At 41.4% G+C, this 12,559-nt stretch overlaps 1 protein-coding gene across 1 annotated transcript; it reads left to right on the plus strand.

Moving 5' to 3' along the window:
• The first annotated feature begins 921 nt into the window (after nucleotides 1–921).
• On the plus strand, nucleotides 922–11,975 carry LOC145449082 (intraflagellar transport protein 172 homolog). Its single transcript, XM_080327554.1, has 9 exons — nucleotides 922–1,753; nucleotides 2,514–4,827; nucleotides 5,267–5,406; nucleotides 6,559–7,657; nucleotides 8,379–8,618; nucleotides 9,352–9,525; nucleotides 9,915–10,147; nucleotides 10,766–10,950; nucleotides 11,766–11,975. Exons 1-9 carry the CDS (start codon nucleotides 969–971, stop codon nucleotides 11,864–11,866), a joined length of 5,271 nt encoding a protein of 1,756 aa, XP_080183680.1. The 5' UTR covers nucleotides 922–968; the 3' UTR covers nucleotides 11,867–11,975.
• The last annotated feature ends 584 nt before the right edge of the window (nucleotides 11,976–12,559 follow it).

Consider the following 12,559-nt stretch of genomic DNA (forward strand, 5'->3'; position numbering starts at 1 on the left):
AGAACAGTGACGCGAGGGAAGAGGAGCCCACTTCCGACGTGGAATCGAACACGGTCGCCTGGGCGGTAGGCGCTTATTGTCAGTTGTCACCAATACTGATAAAAAACGCTAACGGAGTATCAGTTGTTGCAAGGTAATGATTTTTGACTTTGAAATCATCCAAACGTGAACAGGTGATTATTGTCGCGGCATTATTATTGATTGGAGAGCCATAAATTCGTGTACGGTTCGTTGAACCGACGATAACAGCTTGAAATACGGAGCAAATCTTTAGTCATCGCGATGTCTGTTTCGTGTTGCGGTGACGATTTGTATACCTGATTCACTTCACAGTATAGCGAGTAGTTGGTTGAACAGGGCACAGGGCATGTCATCTGTGATACGCAATTATGTACTGACGCATTCGCGGATACCTAATGTTTAATAATCTATGATTTTAGCCTATTCTATTGGGACGTTCCCGATTCTTCCAAACCTTTTCCCAAACCACACTAATCAGGTTTCTTAACATATGTGATATCAAATGGCGAAGAATGGCATAACACAAGGGCAGAAAGATAGACAGCTTTATTCATTCAGAGCAAACTTGCACTAATTGGGTTGAGTTTATTGTTAATAATTTTATCTTTTCCAAAACTATAAAACACCACAAGGTTGCGATAGAATGAAAAAAATAGGAAGGTGTAGAACCGACTTGGAGTATATAGTCTTTGAAATCAGACACCCACCTGGACCTAGGCGATGTAAAAAAGAGGCATGCTCTCTATTTCAGAATCCAATTCAATTAATTCAAGTTTTTACGAATACAGTAATTCTAATCTAATCTAATTTGGGAAAACTAAAAAATTTTGAGGTTCCTGACTTTCGGCAATAAAATTCGATTTTATGCTATTCTGTTTCCATTGTTTTCTGCCAATCCAATGCATACTATCCATTCGATTCCTACAGTTCGGACATAGAATCTGAGGATGCAATTAAAACATCTGAAGCCCCTTATGGGGCCTCACGAAGGCGCAGCCAAGATATGCTGCATGGCATGGGCGCCGAACAACACAAAACTCGCTGTATGCAATGTGGACAGAGTCATTCTACTCTACGATGAAAATGGAGAGAGGCGTGACAAATTTTCTACAAAACCAATCGATTCCAAGTACGGCAAGAAAAGTTACACCGTTAAAGGAATGGCGTTTTCGCCTTGTTCCACAAAAATCGCAGTTGGCCAAACAGATAATATCATCTACGTCTACAAAATCGGGGAAGACTGGGGCGATAAAAAAGTGATTTGTAACAAATTTGTGCAAACGAGCGCTATCACTTGCTTAATGTGGCCTATGGACGCAGCCATTATTTTTGGTCTTTCTGAAGGCAAAGTGCGGTTAGCCAACACAAGAAATAACAAGTCATCCACTGTGTACAACACTGATTCCTATGTAGTATCAGTCGTGTCTAATATCTCAGGAAAAGGAATGTTATCAGGACACGCCGATGGAACAATAGTCCGCTATTTCTTTGACGATGAAGGGTCAAACGAATCTCAAGGAAAAATCATCACGCATCCTTGCCCACCGTATGCGTTATCTTGGGCTGCTAATTCGATAGTTGTTGCCGGATGTGATAGGAAAGTTGTGGTTTACGGAAGGGACAACAGGGTTATACAAACGTTCGATTACTCGAGGGACGAGACGGAAAAAGAGTTTACGGTGTCGGCCACGAATCCGAGCGGGCAGAGTGTGGTGATTGGGAGCTATAACAGGTAATTTGAAAGCATGTTTTTGATGAATCACAATTTTGTCTACTATTACTTGGGCAGGACAAGATCGCATTAAAAATAATTTGGTGATTCTTCGTTCATACCTATTTCATTGCACATTGTGACAATGCTGTTGTTTGATTACGGTGTCATATATATATGTGCTGATTTCCACTAACGTTGTGTTGCTTTGTAATACATGTTTTGTTTGCTTAGATACCACCAATTGAGGTTACAAAGCTACCACAGTGGAAAATGGAAACAAAATTATAATTCGCTTTGATAAATCACCTTTTAGTGGTAAGGAATGCATGAGTTCACGAAAAAGATTGTGTCTCATAACTGGACTTTCATCATTGGAATTTATCCTCGATTGACATTTTATTTATTAAATCAAATATCGATTGGCAGTAGCCTATTACAGCAGACAAAACATCGAGCACAAAGGTACCGTATGCCAATCACAGTTTAGTGAAAATGACATATTGGTATCTTTGAAGACATGATCAATCAACCCACATCATTAAGTCACGAAGTGCAATAATATAGGCATGGTCGAAAAAATACCAAATATCTGTGATGTCGAACTGAAATTATATTCTTTATGGTAGCATACAAGGTACTAAGGTACATATATTTGAACTTTCCAAATCTTTCATACTGTTTTAATATCCGCCCTTTATTGACCAAATATTTTGTATCAATCGATTTCTGCTTACCTAGTACAGAATTAAATTTGATATATATTTCATTTTTCCTCTAGACTGCGAGTCTACAACTGGAGTCCGCGCCGTGCCAACTGGGACGAGGGCAAGGCAAAAGAAATCGAAAATCTGTACACGATCACCGCGTTGGCGTGGAAAAAAGATGGCTCAAAGCTATGCGCCGGTACTCTCTGCGGCGGAGTCGAGCTGTTCGATTGCTGTCTGAAACGCACCATTTACCGTAACAAGTTTGAAATTACGTACGTCGGGCTGTCTCAGGTCATCGTCAAAAATTTGAGCTACGGTACTAGAGTCGTTTTAAAGTCTGCGTACGGTTATGAAGTTGAGGATGTGAAGATACTCGGAAATGACAGGTATCTCGTGGCTCACACTTCCGACACTCTCCTGCTCGGAGATTTGCAATCGAATAAGCTATCGGAGGTAGCTTGGCAAGGTAGCGGCGGAAATGAGAAGTTTTTCTTCGAAAACGAGCTCTGTTGTATGATTTTCAACGCTGGAGAGCTGTCTGTTATCGAATATGGTAGTAATGAAGTCTTGGGTACGGTGCGTACTGAATTTATGAACCCGCATTTAGTCAGCATCCGGTTGGATGAGAGAGTTTCAAAGAAAAGTCAGCATTTGGATGTGTCAAACCGTAAAATGGCGTATTTAACAGACGCGAAAACTGTGACGTTAATGGATTTAACAACTGGACAGGATATCAGCAGCATACAGCACACTTCAAAACTGGAATGGCTGGAATTGAATGAGACTTCGCGTAAACTTGTGTTCCGCGACAAACGTCTCAGTCTTCATCTTTACGATATAGAAACCGACACCAAAACCACGCTGTTGAATTACTGTTCTTTCGTGCAGTGGGTGCCTCAGAGCGATGTGCTAGTGGGGCAGAATCGAGGGAATTTGTGCGTGTGGTATAATATCGACGCGCCTGAAAAAGTGACGATGATCGCAGTCAAAGGTGATATCATCGGGATGGAGAGAGAGGAGGGTAAAACAGATGTGATAGTACAAGAAGGTGTCAATGCGATCACTTATACGCTTGACGAAGGGTTAATCGAATTCGGTACTGCTGTCGATGACGGAGATTTTGGCAGAGCGATCGCGTATCTTGAATCTCTGGAAGTGTCGCCAGAGACGGAAGCGATGTGGAGGACTCTCAGCAAAATGTCGATTGACGAAAGGCAGTTGTACGTCGCGGAACGTTGTTACGCGGCTCTGGGTAACGTCACGAAAACAAGGTACTTACGTGAAATCAACAAAATGGTGGACAGGTATGAGACTGAAACCGGCAACGACGGTCTGCAGTATTTCGCGGTGCAAGCGAAATTAGCGATACTCGAACAAAGATACAAAACAGCAGAACAAATATACCTCGAAAACGGCGCCATCGATGAATGCATCTCGTTCTATCAAAGCTTGAAAATGTGGAACGAAGCCATCGCCGTAGCGGAAGCGAAAGGACATCCAGACGTGGAAGCTTTTCGCGCTGAATATTACAAGTGGCTTTTAGACACAAATCAAGATGAAGCAGCTGGTGCTTTGAAGGAAAAACAAGGTGATTTGCATGCGGCTATCTCTTTGTATATGAAAGCAGGTTTACCGGCCAGAGCTGCTAGACTCGCGTATTCACGGCCTGAGTTAATGCAAAATCGAAGTCTGATGGAGCAAATCGCGTCTGCTTTATTAAAGTATGACTTACATGAGCAGTCCGGGGAACTGTATGAAAGAATGGGGAATGATCAACGCGCTATGGAATGTTACAGAAAAGGAAAGGCTTATCGTAAAGCCGTGGAATTGGCGAGACGTTCATTTCCGGCTGAGGTTGTGCGTCTGGAGGAAGAATGGGGTCATCATTTATCGACGCAAAAGCAACTTGACGCGGCCATTAATCATTATATCGAAGCCGGAAACACAGAAAAAGCGGTAGAATCTGCTATCGGAGCGCAGCAGTTTAGGAAAGCAATCGCGATACTCGAAGATCAAGACAGCAACATGGCGGCGAAGTATTATCACAGAATGGCCCGGCATTACGCTGAAATCGGGCATTTGGAGACGGCGGCGCAGCTGTACGTGAAGGCAGGATCTCGGAAAGAAGCAGTTGACTTGTTGCTAGCGTCTGAGAAATGGGAAGAAGCCTACTCGTTAGCGCAGACTTGCATGGAGCAAGATGAGATCACGGCGTTGTACGTGGGTAACGCGCAGAAACAAGAGAGGCTCGGGAAGTATAAGGAAGCCGAGAGGCTTTACGTAGCTGTGGATGAGCCGGACTCGGCGATTACGATGCATAAGAAGGCTTTGAGATACGATGATATGATAAGGCTGGTGGAAAGGTATCATCCTGACCTCCTGCAGGTGAGAATGTGATGGTGCCACGCAATTAGGGCTGTACTTTATAAAATTGTTACGTGACCTAAAAATACGCTTCATACCAATTTTGGCTTAATTTCAACTTATAGAAATATTGATATATAGTTTTGGATTAATTTAATAAAATAGGTGTAAAAATTTTTCAAATTTCACTGACCCCATGAAATTGTTTGGTTGTCTGAGAAAACGATGCACAGCAAATTTGGCTCAATTTCAACCCCATAGAGGCGAAGTTATTGATGTTCAAAATTTAAGATTTTAAATCACAGTATTTATGGTGGGTAGATCGGTATTCTCTGTATTTTCAGTAGCAAGTGTACGGTTCATAAAACCAGTATGTATTCTCTTCTTTCTGCCATCGCCGCAGCCAAAATAGTGCTGATAACTTCACGCAGTAGGCCTATACATTTTAAATATCTTCCAGGACACACATCTACACCTTGCAAAAGAGCTTGAAGCGGAGAATTCATTACGGCGTGCCGAGCACCATTACGTCGAAGGCGGAGAATGGAAATTGGCAATAAACATGTACCGACAGAAGGACATGTGGGAGGATGCCTATAGGTTTGTGTTAATCTTGCATAAGACACTTTAACAGGCTTGTGAATGTTCCCGTTTATAAATGCTTGTAATTTTTAAGGAATTCACTGTCACATGCCTACGTTGCGCAATGCACATGCAATTGCTTGGTCGTAATTGAAAGTTTGGTTTGGTTTAATAAATATTGCTTGAGCAAATTGATGAGACAAATGTAATGTAACATCTCAAAATATTTGATTTGACAATGCCCGATTACCAAATTTAGGAAGACCCTTGCGCCTTGACTTCTCCTTGAATAAAATAGAATGGTAATAAAGGTGGTCAAAGCAGTCAGAGTTGTTACTCGTGTAGAAGTAACATCGAACTTATCCTAAACCTAATTTCAAGTTTACCAAATGCAAAATCGACTGCCAAGTATTTGAAGTAGAAGTTGAAGTAGTCTGAAAATATACCACTTGAGAAAGTACCACAGGTAGGCAAATTCTACGTGACTATCACGAAAAGACACCTGAATAATATATTGATATAGAAATGAACACGAATCTTTACAGATATGTTATTCAACATTATATTGAATTCTGCACCCCCAAAAAGATCTTTAGACTAGTAGAACTTCGTGGAGGTGCAGAACTTCGATATACAATTGAATAATTGAAACAAACCCGAATATTTTCGGTGGACACTCATCGTGGGTCATCGTCGGCAACTAGTAGAGAAGTGGAAGGAACATTGTATACAGACTTGTGCAAACTACTGGATTTTCAAAAAGCGCCGCTAGATCTAGAACTACTGGAAAACATGTTAGTTAGTTGACCGTCAACTAACTAAATGACTAGTTTGTGTAAGTCTGATTGTATATCAACAATCGTATGACAAAATATGACGTCACCGGCATGAAATTTCGAACAATCGAGGCGAAAAGAGCGCTTAAGCTCTATGTACTATTTTTAGATGGTACACAAACTCCGTATGTAGGCACGGACTTGGTTAGCGTATTTTGATAAAAGTCAAGTCCAAGGCACCCAAATGAAAGTGCGAATGGCGATTACTGGTGACGGATATCCCTGACGATTGTTGGCCGAATATATTCGGGTTAATTTCAATATGATTATGCTATTCAATTGAAGATAAAAGCAATGTGTATCGACCACCACTGTTGACCATCCCTATTTTTAGAGTCGCGAAATCCACAGGCGCGGCCACCGCGCCCAAGCAAGTGGCTTACCTCTGGGCCAAATCGCTGGGCGGAGACTCTGCCGTGAAGCTACTTTCCAAGTTCGGACTGCTAGAGGCGGCCATCGACTACGCCTGCGAAAATTGCACCTTCGATTTCGCGTTTGATCTTGCCAAGACTGGCATGAAAACAAAAACCCCCGACATACATTTGAAGTACGCCATGTTTCTGGAAGACGAGGGAAAATTCACAGAGGCGGAAGCCGAATTCGTAAAGGCTGAAAAACCGAAGGAAGCTGTACTTATGTATGTGCACAATCAGGATTGGGATAACGCACAGCGTGTGGCGCAAAACCACGACCCCGATTCCGTTAATGAAGTTTTAGTCGGTCAAGCAAAGTTATCGTTCGAAGAAGGATCTTACCAACGCGCGGAAGCATATTTGCTACGTGCGCAGCGTGCTGATTTAGCAGTGAAATACTACAGGGATGCGAAAATGTGGCAGGACGCGTTACGCATCGCGAAAGAATATGTGCCCAACAAGTTAAACGCGTTGCAGTCCGAATACGATCGCGAATTAAAGTCGAAAGGTCCCGGCGGGGTCGAAGGTATGTACAAGCAAGCTGTAGATTGGGAGGGACAAGGTGAATACGTGCAGGCTATCGCGTGTTACTGTAAAATCACGTCCGAAATGACAAGTGATATCAGGCTGTTGGATAAAAGCTGGTCGAAAGCGGCGGAACTAGCTTTGAAGTTTTTGTCGCAAGACAAAGCAACACGTGTCGTAGACACGGTAGCCCCGCGTTTGATCGAAATACAGAAACACAGCAAAGCGGCCGAGCTGTACCTTAACGTGGACTCTGTCAGGGCGGCCGTGGACGCGCTAGTCCGCGGGAGGGACTACGCGAAAGCGAAACGCGTGGCTAAAGAGTTTGCCCCGGATTTGGAAGCGTATGTGGACGAGCAGTATAAGGACCATTTGAAGCACGAGGGGGACACAAAGACGATGGCTTCTGTGGACGTGGAGACGGCGCTCGATATGTATGTGGACCGGGGTCAGTGGCAGAAGTGTATTGAGACCGCGGAGAAAGTCGGGTTTAAGGTGAGAGTTGGTGAAAATGTTTCGGTTTTGGGTATGTTTACGATGAAACGTAACTAGGGCAGGGCAAAATAGATACCAGAGGGTTTGTATACTAGAGTGTCACTCATTATGACGTGATGAGAGTACGAATGATGTGAGAAGTTCAAACATGTATATTATATGCGACCACAAAGAAATCTTTGCCGGTTGTAGATCAAATTAAAAATACATACCTATTTCGATTTCATTTCCAATAATGTGGGCAGTTTTTTTACTACATGATTCGTGTTCTATGTGGAAAGTATTTCATTATCAAATTGGATCAATAAGTAGCCACGTCTTCATCCCAAGTCTATCGCAAGCCGAACTCAAGATGAAATCACGTGTAAAGGCGACATTCTCCGTTCAGGCATGTCTGGAACACGATGTTTGGTCGTGAAGAAATTTACCACCATAGATACGGTACTATCATTTCCAAAATGATCGAAAATTGAAATTTGGTGTTTTTTATACAACCTCACATTTTCACGGGTAGCTATTGAAATTTGGATTTTTTTTTTTAAAACTGCCATAATTTCCATGCACCGAGATTACATGTGTAAGGTTTCGTCTTTGGGATTAAATTACTGTATAGGCTACTTACTTATCGAAGCATGCCATGTCAAAATTTTAGAGGAGAATTTTAACATGACATGATTCAACTTCCGGAATGCTTTCAATGCAATTCTGATGCCGTTTTCAGGTTCTCCACAAATACGTGGCGTTGTACGCCGCCCATCTCATCAAAGAACAGAATACGTTACAAGCGATGGAGCTTCATGTGCAGCACGGCACGCCCGCGAGCGCACAAAACTTTAACATCTACAAACGTATCGTACACGACGTGGTTGGCATCACCTCGTCTGGAGTCAAGTCGTATAAAACTTGGGCCAATCTGCGTAACATGTTGTTCAGTTTGTGCAAAAATCTGCAGCAGTCCAAGGTGGGTTTGGTGGGTTACAGTATGTAGGGTTGTAACCAAGTCAGAAGTAAATTTGACTTTTATCATTTTGACTCGTAAATTTCCTCACTCTAAACATGTTTATGAGAACAGATGATGGCCAGTCTATGGGCTTATTTTTCAAGTATCGGTCTTGATACATGATATTCGAATGAGTCCATGCACAAATTGACTCGAGTCAATTAAAAATCGCGACTCGAGTCATGACTCAAGTCATGCCCTTTGTATCTGACGTCTAACACGAAACAACTGCTGCGACCACGAATTGGCGCATTCTCAATTGTCTATTTAGTTACCGCAATACAGGGTCTTTTTCAAACTGATGTTATGAAAATTTCACTCAAAAGTTATGTAAACACATCCCAAATCTAGTTTTTACTGTAAAATAAATCTGAATTGCTAAAAACCAATAGTTTTGATTGAAAAAGTACAAGTAGAAGTAACCATTTTCAAGTGTGTTGAAAGGAATTATTGTAGGTCCAGTTTTGACCAAAAAAAACTGAAATCTGACTGAAAAACTGAAATTTCATATCGCGATTCTTATGTTTTGATCTTACCTACTGTGACTGGATAATATTTATTTTTGAATCATGTGTAGTTTAATCAAGTGTCTGCAGTGTTTTGTTATTTTCTTTTTTTGCAATGACAGATAAGTTCCTCTCTCAAGTAGAAATACTCCATTGCTGACAATTGACGTTCTCATTGTTTTCGGAAGGCAAATAATTCTGCGGATCACCAAAATTTTGTCGACCAACTCACGGTGGCTCACTACTACGCGGTCCGTTCCGCTTGCGACAATCAGAACACGCTGTCCGAGATCGCGGCCAAGGTCTCGACCTCTCTGCTGCGGTATCCGAGTATTATACCGGCAGACAAGGCCTTCTATGAGGTAAGCACTTTTTTATATCATATTTTAGTCATCAGAATGACTGATCAGTAGGGTTGTTCACAAAGAACTTTTTTCGTCAAATTTTATCGGTTAGTTGTTATAATTGTTGGGCCGCCTAAAAACGATGCACACCAAATTTGGCTCAATGCCAACCTGTAGAAGAGAAGATATTCGAGTTTTAAAAATTGATTTGAATTATTTACTTCAAATTTTACTGTCAATTCTATAAAATATTTAAGATTTCTAAAAAACGATGCATAACAAATTTGGTTTAATTCTAAGCGGTATAAGCGCAGTTGTTTCGAGTGCAAAATTTTGGATTTGAAAAACAATAGTTCTGGTAGGAAATTATTAATAATTCAATTTACACACTCCATTATGTCTTGTAGGCCGGAGCATTCTGTCTCAAAGTGGAGTGGACCAACCTGGCGTTCGTGTTCTGGAACCGGTACCTCGACCTGTCGGACGCCATAGACGAGGGTAGCCTCGACATGATGGACAACGACGACTTTCAAAACACAGACATTCCGGCCGAATTCCCGTTACCGGGGAAACACTTTCTGAGCGAGGAGAAACGCGAGGAAGTTCGAGAGTGGGTGCTGGCGGTGTCCATGGATCAAAGGTAGGCCCCGGACGAGATGTGTACCTTGTTTATATTTTATTTCGAGTTGTCTAATTAGAGTGAAATGCCAATATCTAATTCTAATGTGATTTGTGAAATGTTTCTTCGCTCCAATTCTAATTCTAGTCTAATTTGTGAAAGGTTTTTATGTTCTAATTTGTAGCTATAATAACTTTGTAGCTATAATTCTAATTCTGCTCTAATTTGAAAAAAAAACTTTGTAGCTATATTTTTAATTATGCTCTAATTTGAAAAAACACTTTGTAGCTATATTTTCAATTATGCTCTAATTTGAAAAAAAACAACTTTGTAGCTATAATTCCAATTATGCTCTAATTTGGAAAAATAACTTTGTAGCTATAATTCCAATTATGCTCTAATTTGGAAAAATAACTTTGTAGCTATAATTCCAATTATGCTCTAATTTGGAAAAATAACTTTGTAGGTATAATTCTAATTCTGCTCTAATTTGAAAAAAAAACTTTGTAGCTATAATTCTAATTCTGATCTAATTTGAAAAAGCTGAAAATTTTCTAGCGTGTCACGTATGTTAGCACCTTCAAGAAACAGAACCATTATTCCGATATCCCCAGTCACATTTTGACTTTATTTGGTCAGGGTCTCTCAGGAGCTGCCCGTGGACGAGCGGGGCACGTACGTGGCCAACTTGACGTCGCATTTGGACAACAGGAAATCCTTGCCCTGCATCGTGTCCGGGTATCCGGTCCTGCGGAGCCGGGTCGACTTCAAGAACTCGGGACACGCGGCCAACACGGAAGACTGGCAGCGATTTAACATGGCAGGTAATGGTCTTGGAGTATTTCTACTTGAGCAACCAAGTACTTGTACTTGATCGGAGTGCTTACTACTCAGACCTCTTACTTTTTACTTCCACACGCAGTATTTTTGACAAGTTTTGAAAATTACTACCAGGGTTGTAATGACTTGATTCATGACTCGGCTCGAGTCAATTTTTGTATTGACTCGACTTGTACTCGAGTCATTGTGCATGACTCTAACCAAGTCATATGACTTGAGACTAGGACAGCCAAGACAGACATTTCATTGTAACTTCGAAGAATAGCGAAGCCACCACATTATCGGTATTTCGTCTATCAGTCCTGATACTTGGGTTGAACTCAAAACTTAACAGTTAACATAATGACTTGGACTCGAGTCAAAACACTCGGACTCGGACTCGACCCTCTACTAGCGGACTTGGACTCGGACTTGAATCGGTGGTGAATTGAAAATGACTCGACTTGGCACGAGTCAAAACTATAAAAGGGAGATGAAATTGTGACTTGATTACAACCCTGATTGCTACTTCTACTTGTAGTTATGGAAAAATCTATGGCATTACTTTCCAATCCAATTCCTGGTTTTCCTGAAAATGCTGCAGCAGAACTGTACAGTGTGAAACGTCCCGAGCTTGTTGTAAAGACATTTGTCATGTTGATGCTTGTGAGGATGAACTCTGCTTTGATATGAAGTAAACTTGAGCTTTGTTGTAGTTCTTCCTGATTCAGAATCGAATTCATTTTGCAATGCTTGAATTCAGTATCCAATTCTAATCTAATTTGGAAAAGCTGAAAAATCTCAATATCTCATTTTACAGCCAAGCTCTCTCCCACTTACGAAGTGCACGACGTCCTGACCTTCATCCAACAGTATTGCGGGTCGGCGCCGGCCGCCGCGTCTGCTTACGGATTTCAATAGTGTTTTCGCCGTAGACTTTTCGCTTTTAATCACAAATATTTTTGTATACCCGTATAGAATATAGTTTCGATTGTTGCGTTTCATGTTCAATAGATCAATGTTACCAGTAGGCTGTGTGGATTGTTACGTGTTCGAGGTGTTGTAGTTGGACTATGTTCGTGTAGAAATGAATCAGTAAGTAGTATGGTCTGAGTTTGCCTGAGCCACAGTAGACAAGTCAGGGTTGGAAGGCCTCAAGTCATTTTTTAAAATGTGTAAAACCACATTATCGGTATATCGTCCATCAGTCCTGATACGTGGAAAATAGGGCCAAAAGACAGGAAAATTACCATATTATGAATGCGGGCCATTCTATATCACTCGAGCACAGTTGGAAAAAGTGGATTGAACAGAAAACTGAACATGTCCAACAATTCACTGCTAAAAAATTTCTGCTGGGTGAATACTAGTCAGTCCTCACCATTTACCGTACCACAACCTTACATATATATCTCGCCTTCCGTCACTTGCCGCTTATATTAGCTTCTTTTACTTTCTTTCGGTGTGCAAGCCTCTACATCGCCTAAGCCCAGGTGGGTGTCTGATCTCAAAGACTACTAGTCTTTTCGGCATCTTCCTATCATTCATTGTATTGCAGTCTAGCGATGTTATGAAGTGATGAAATTTTATGAATATACTTGAACATAATGACTT

The sequence above is a fragment of the Botryllus schlosseri genome, chromosome 10 (assembly GCF_051294905.1).
Source record: "Botryllus schlosseri isolate E-star chromosome 10, Bs_hap1, whole genome shotgun sequence".
Lineage (NCBI taxonomy): Eukaryota > Metazoa > Chordata > Ascidiacea > Stolidobranchia > Styelidae > Botryllus > Botryllus schlosseri.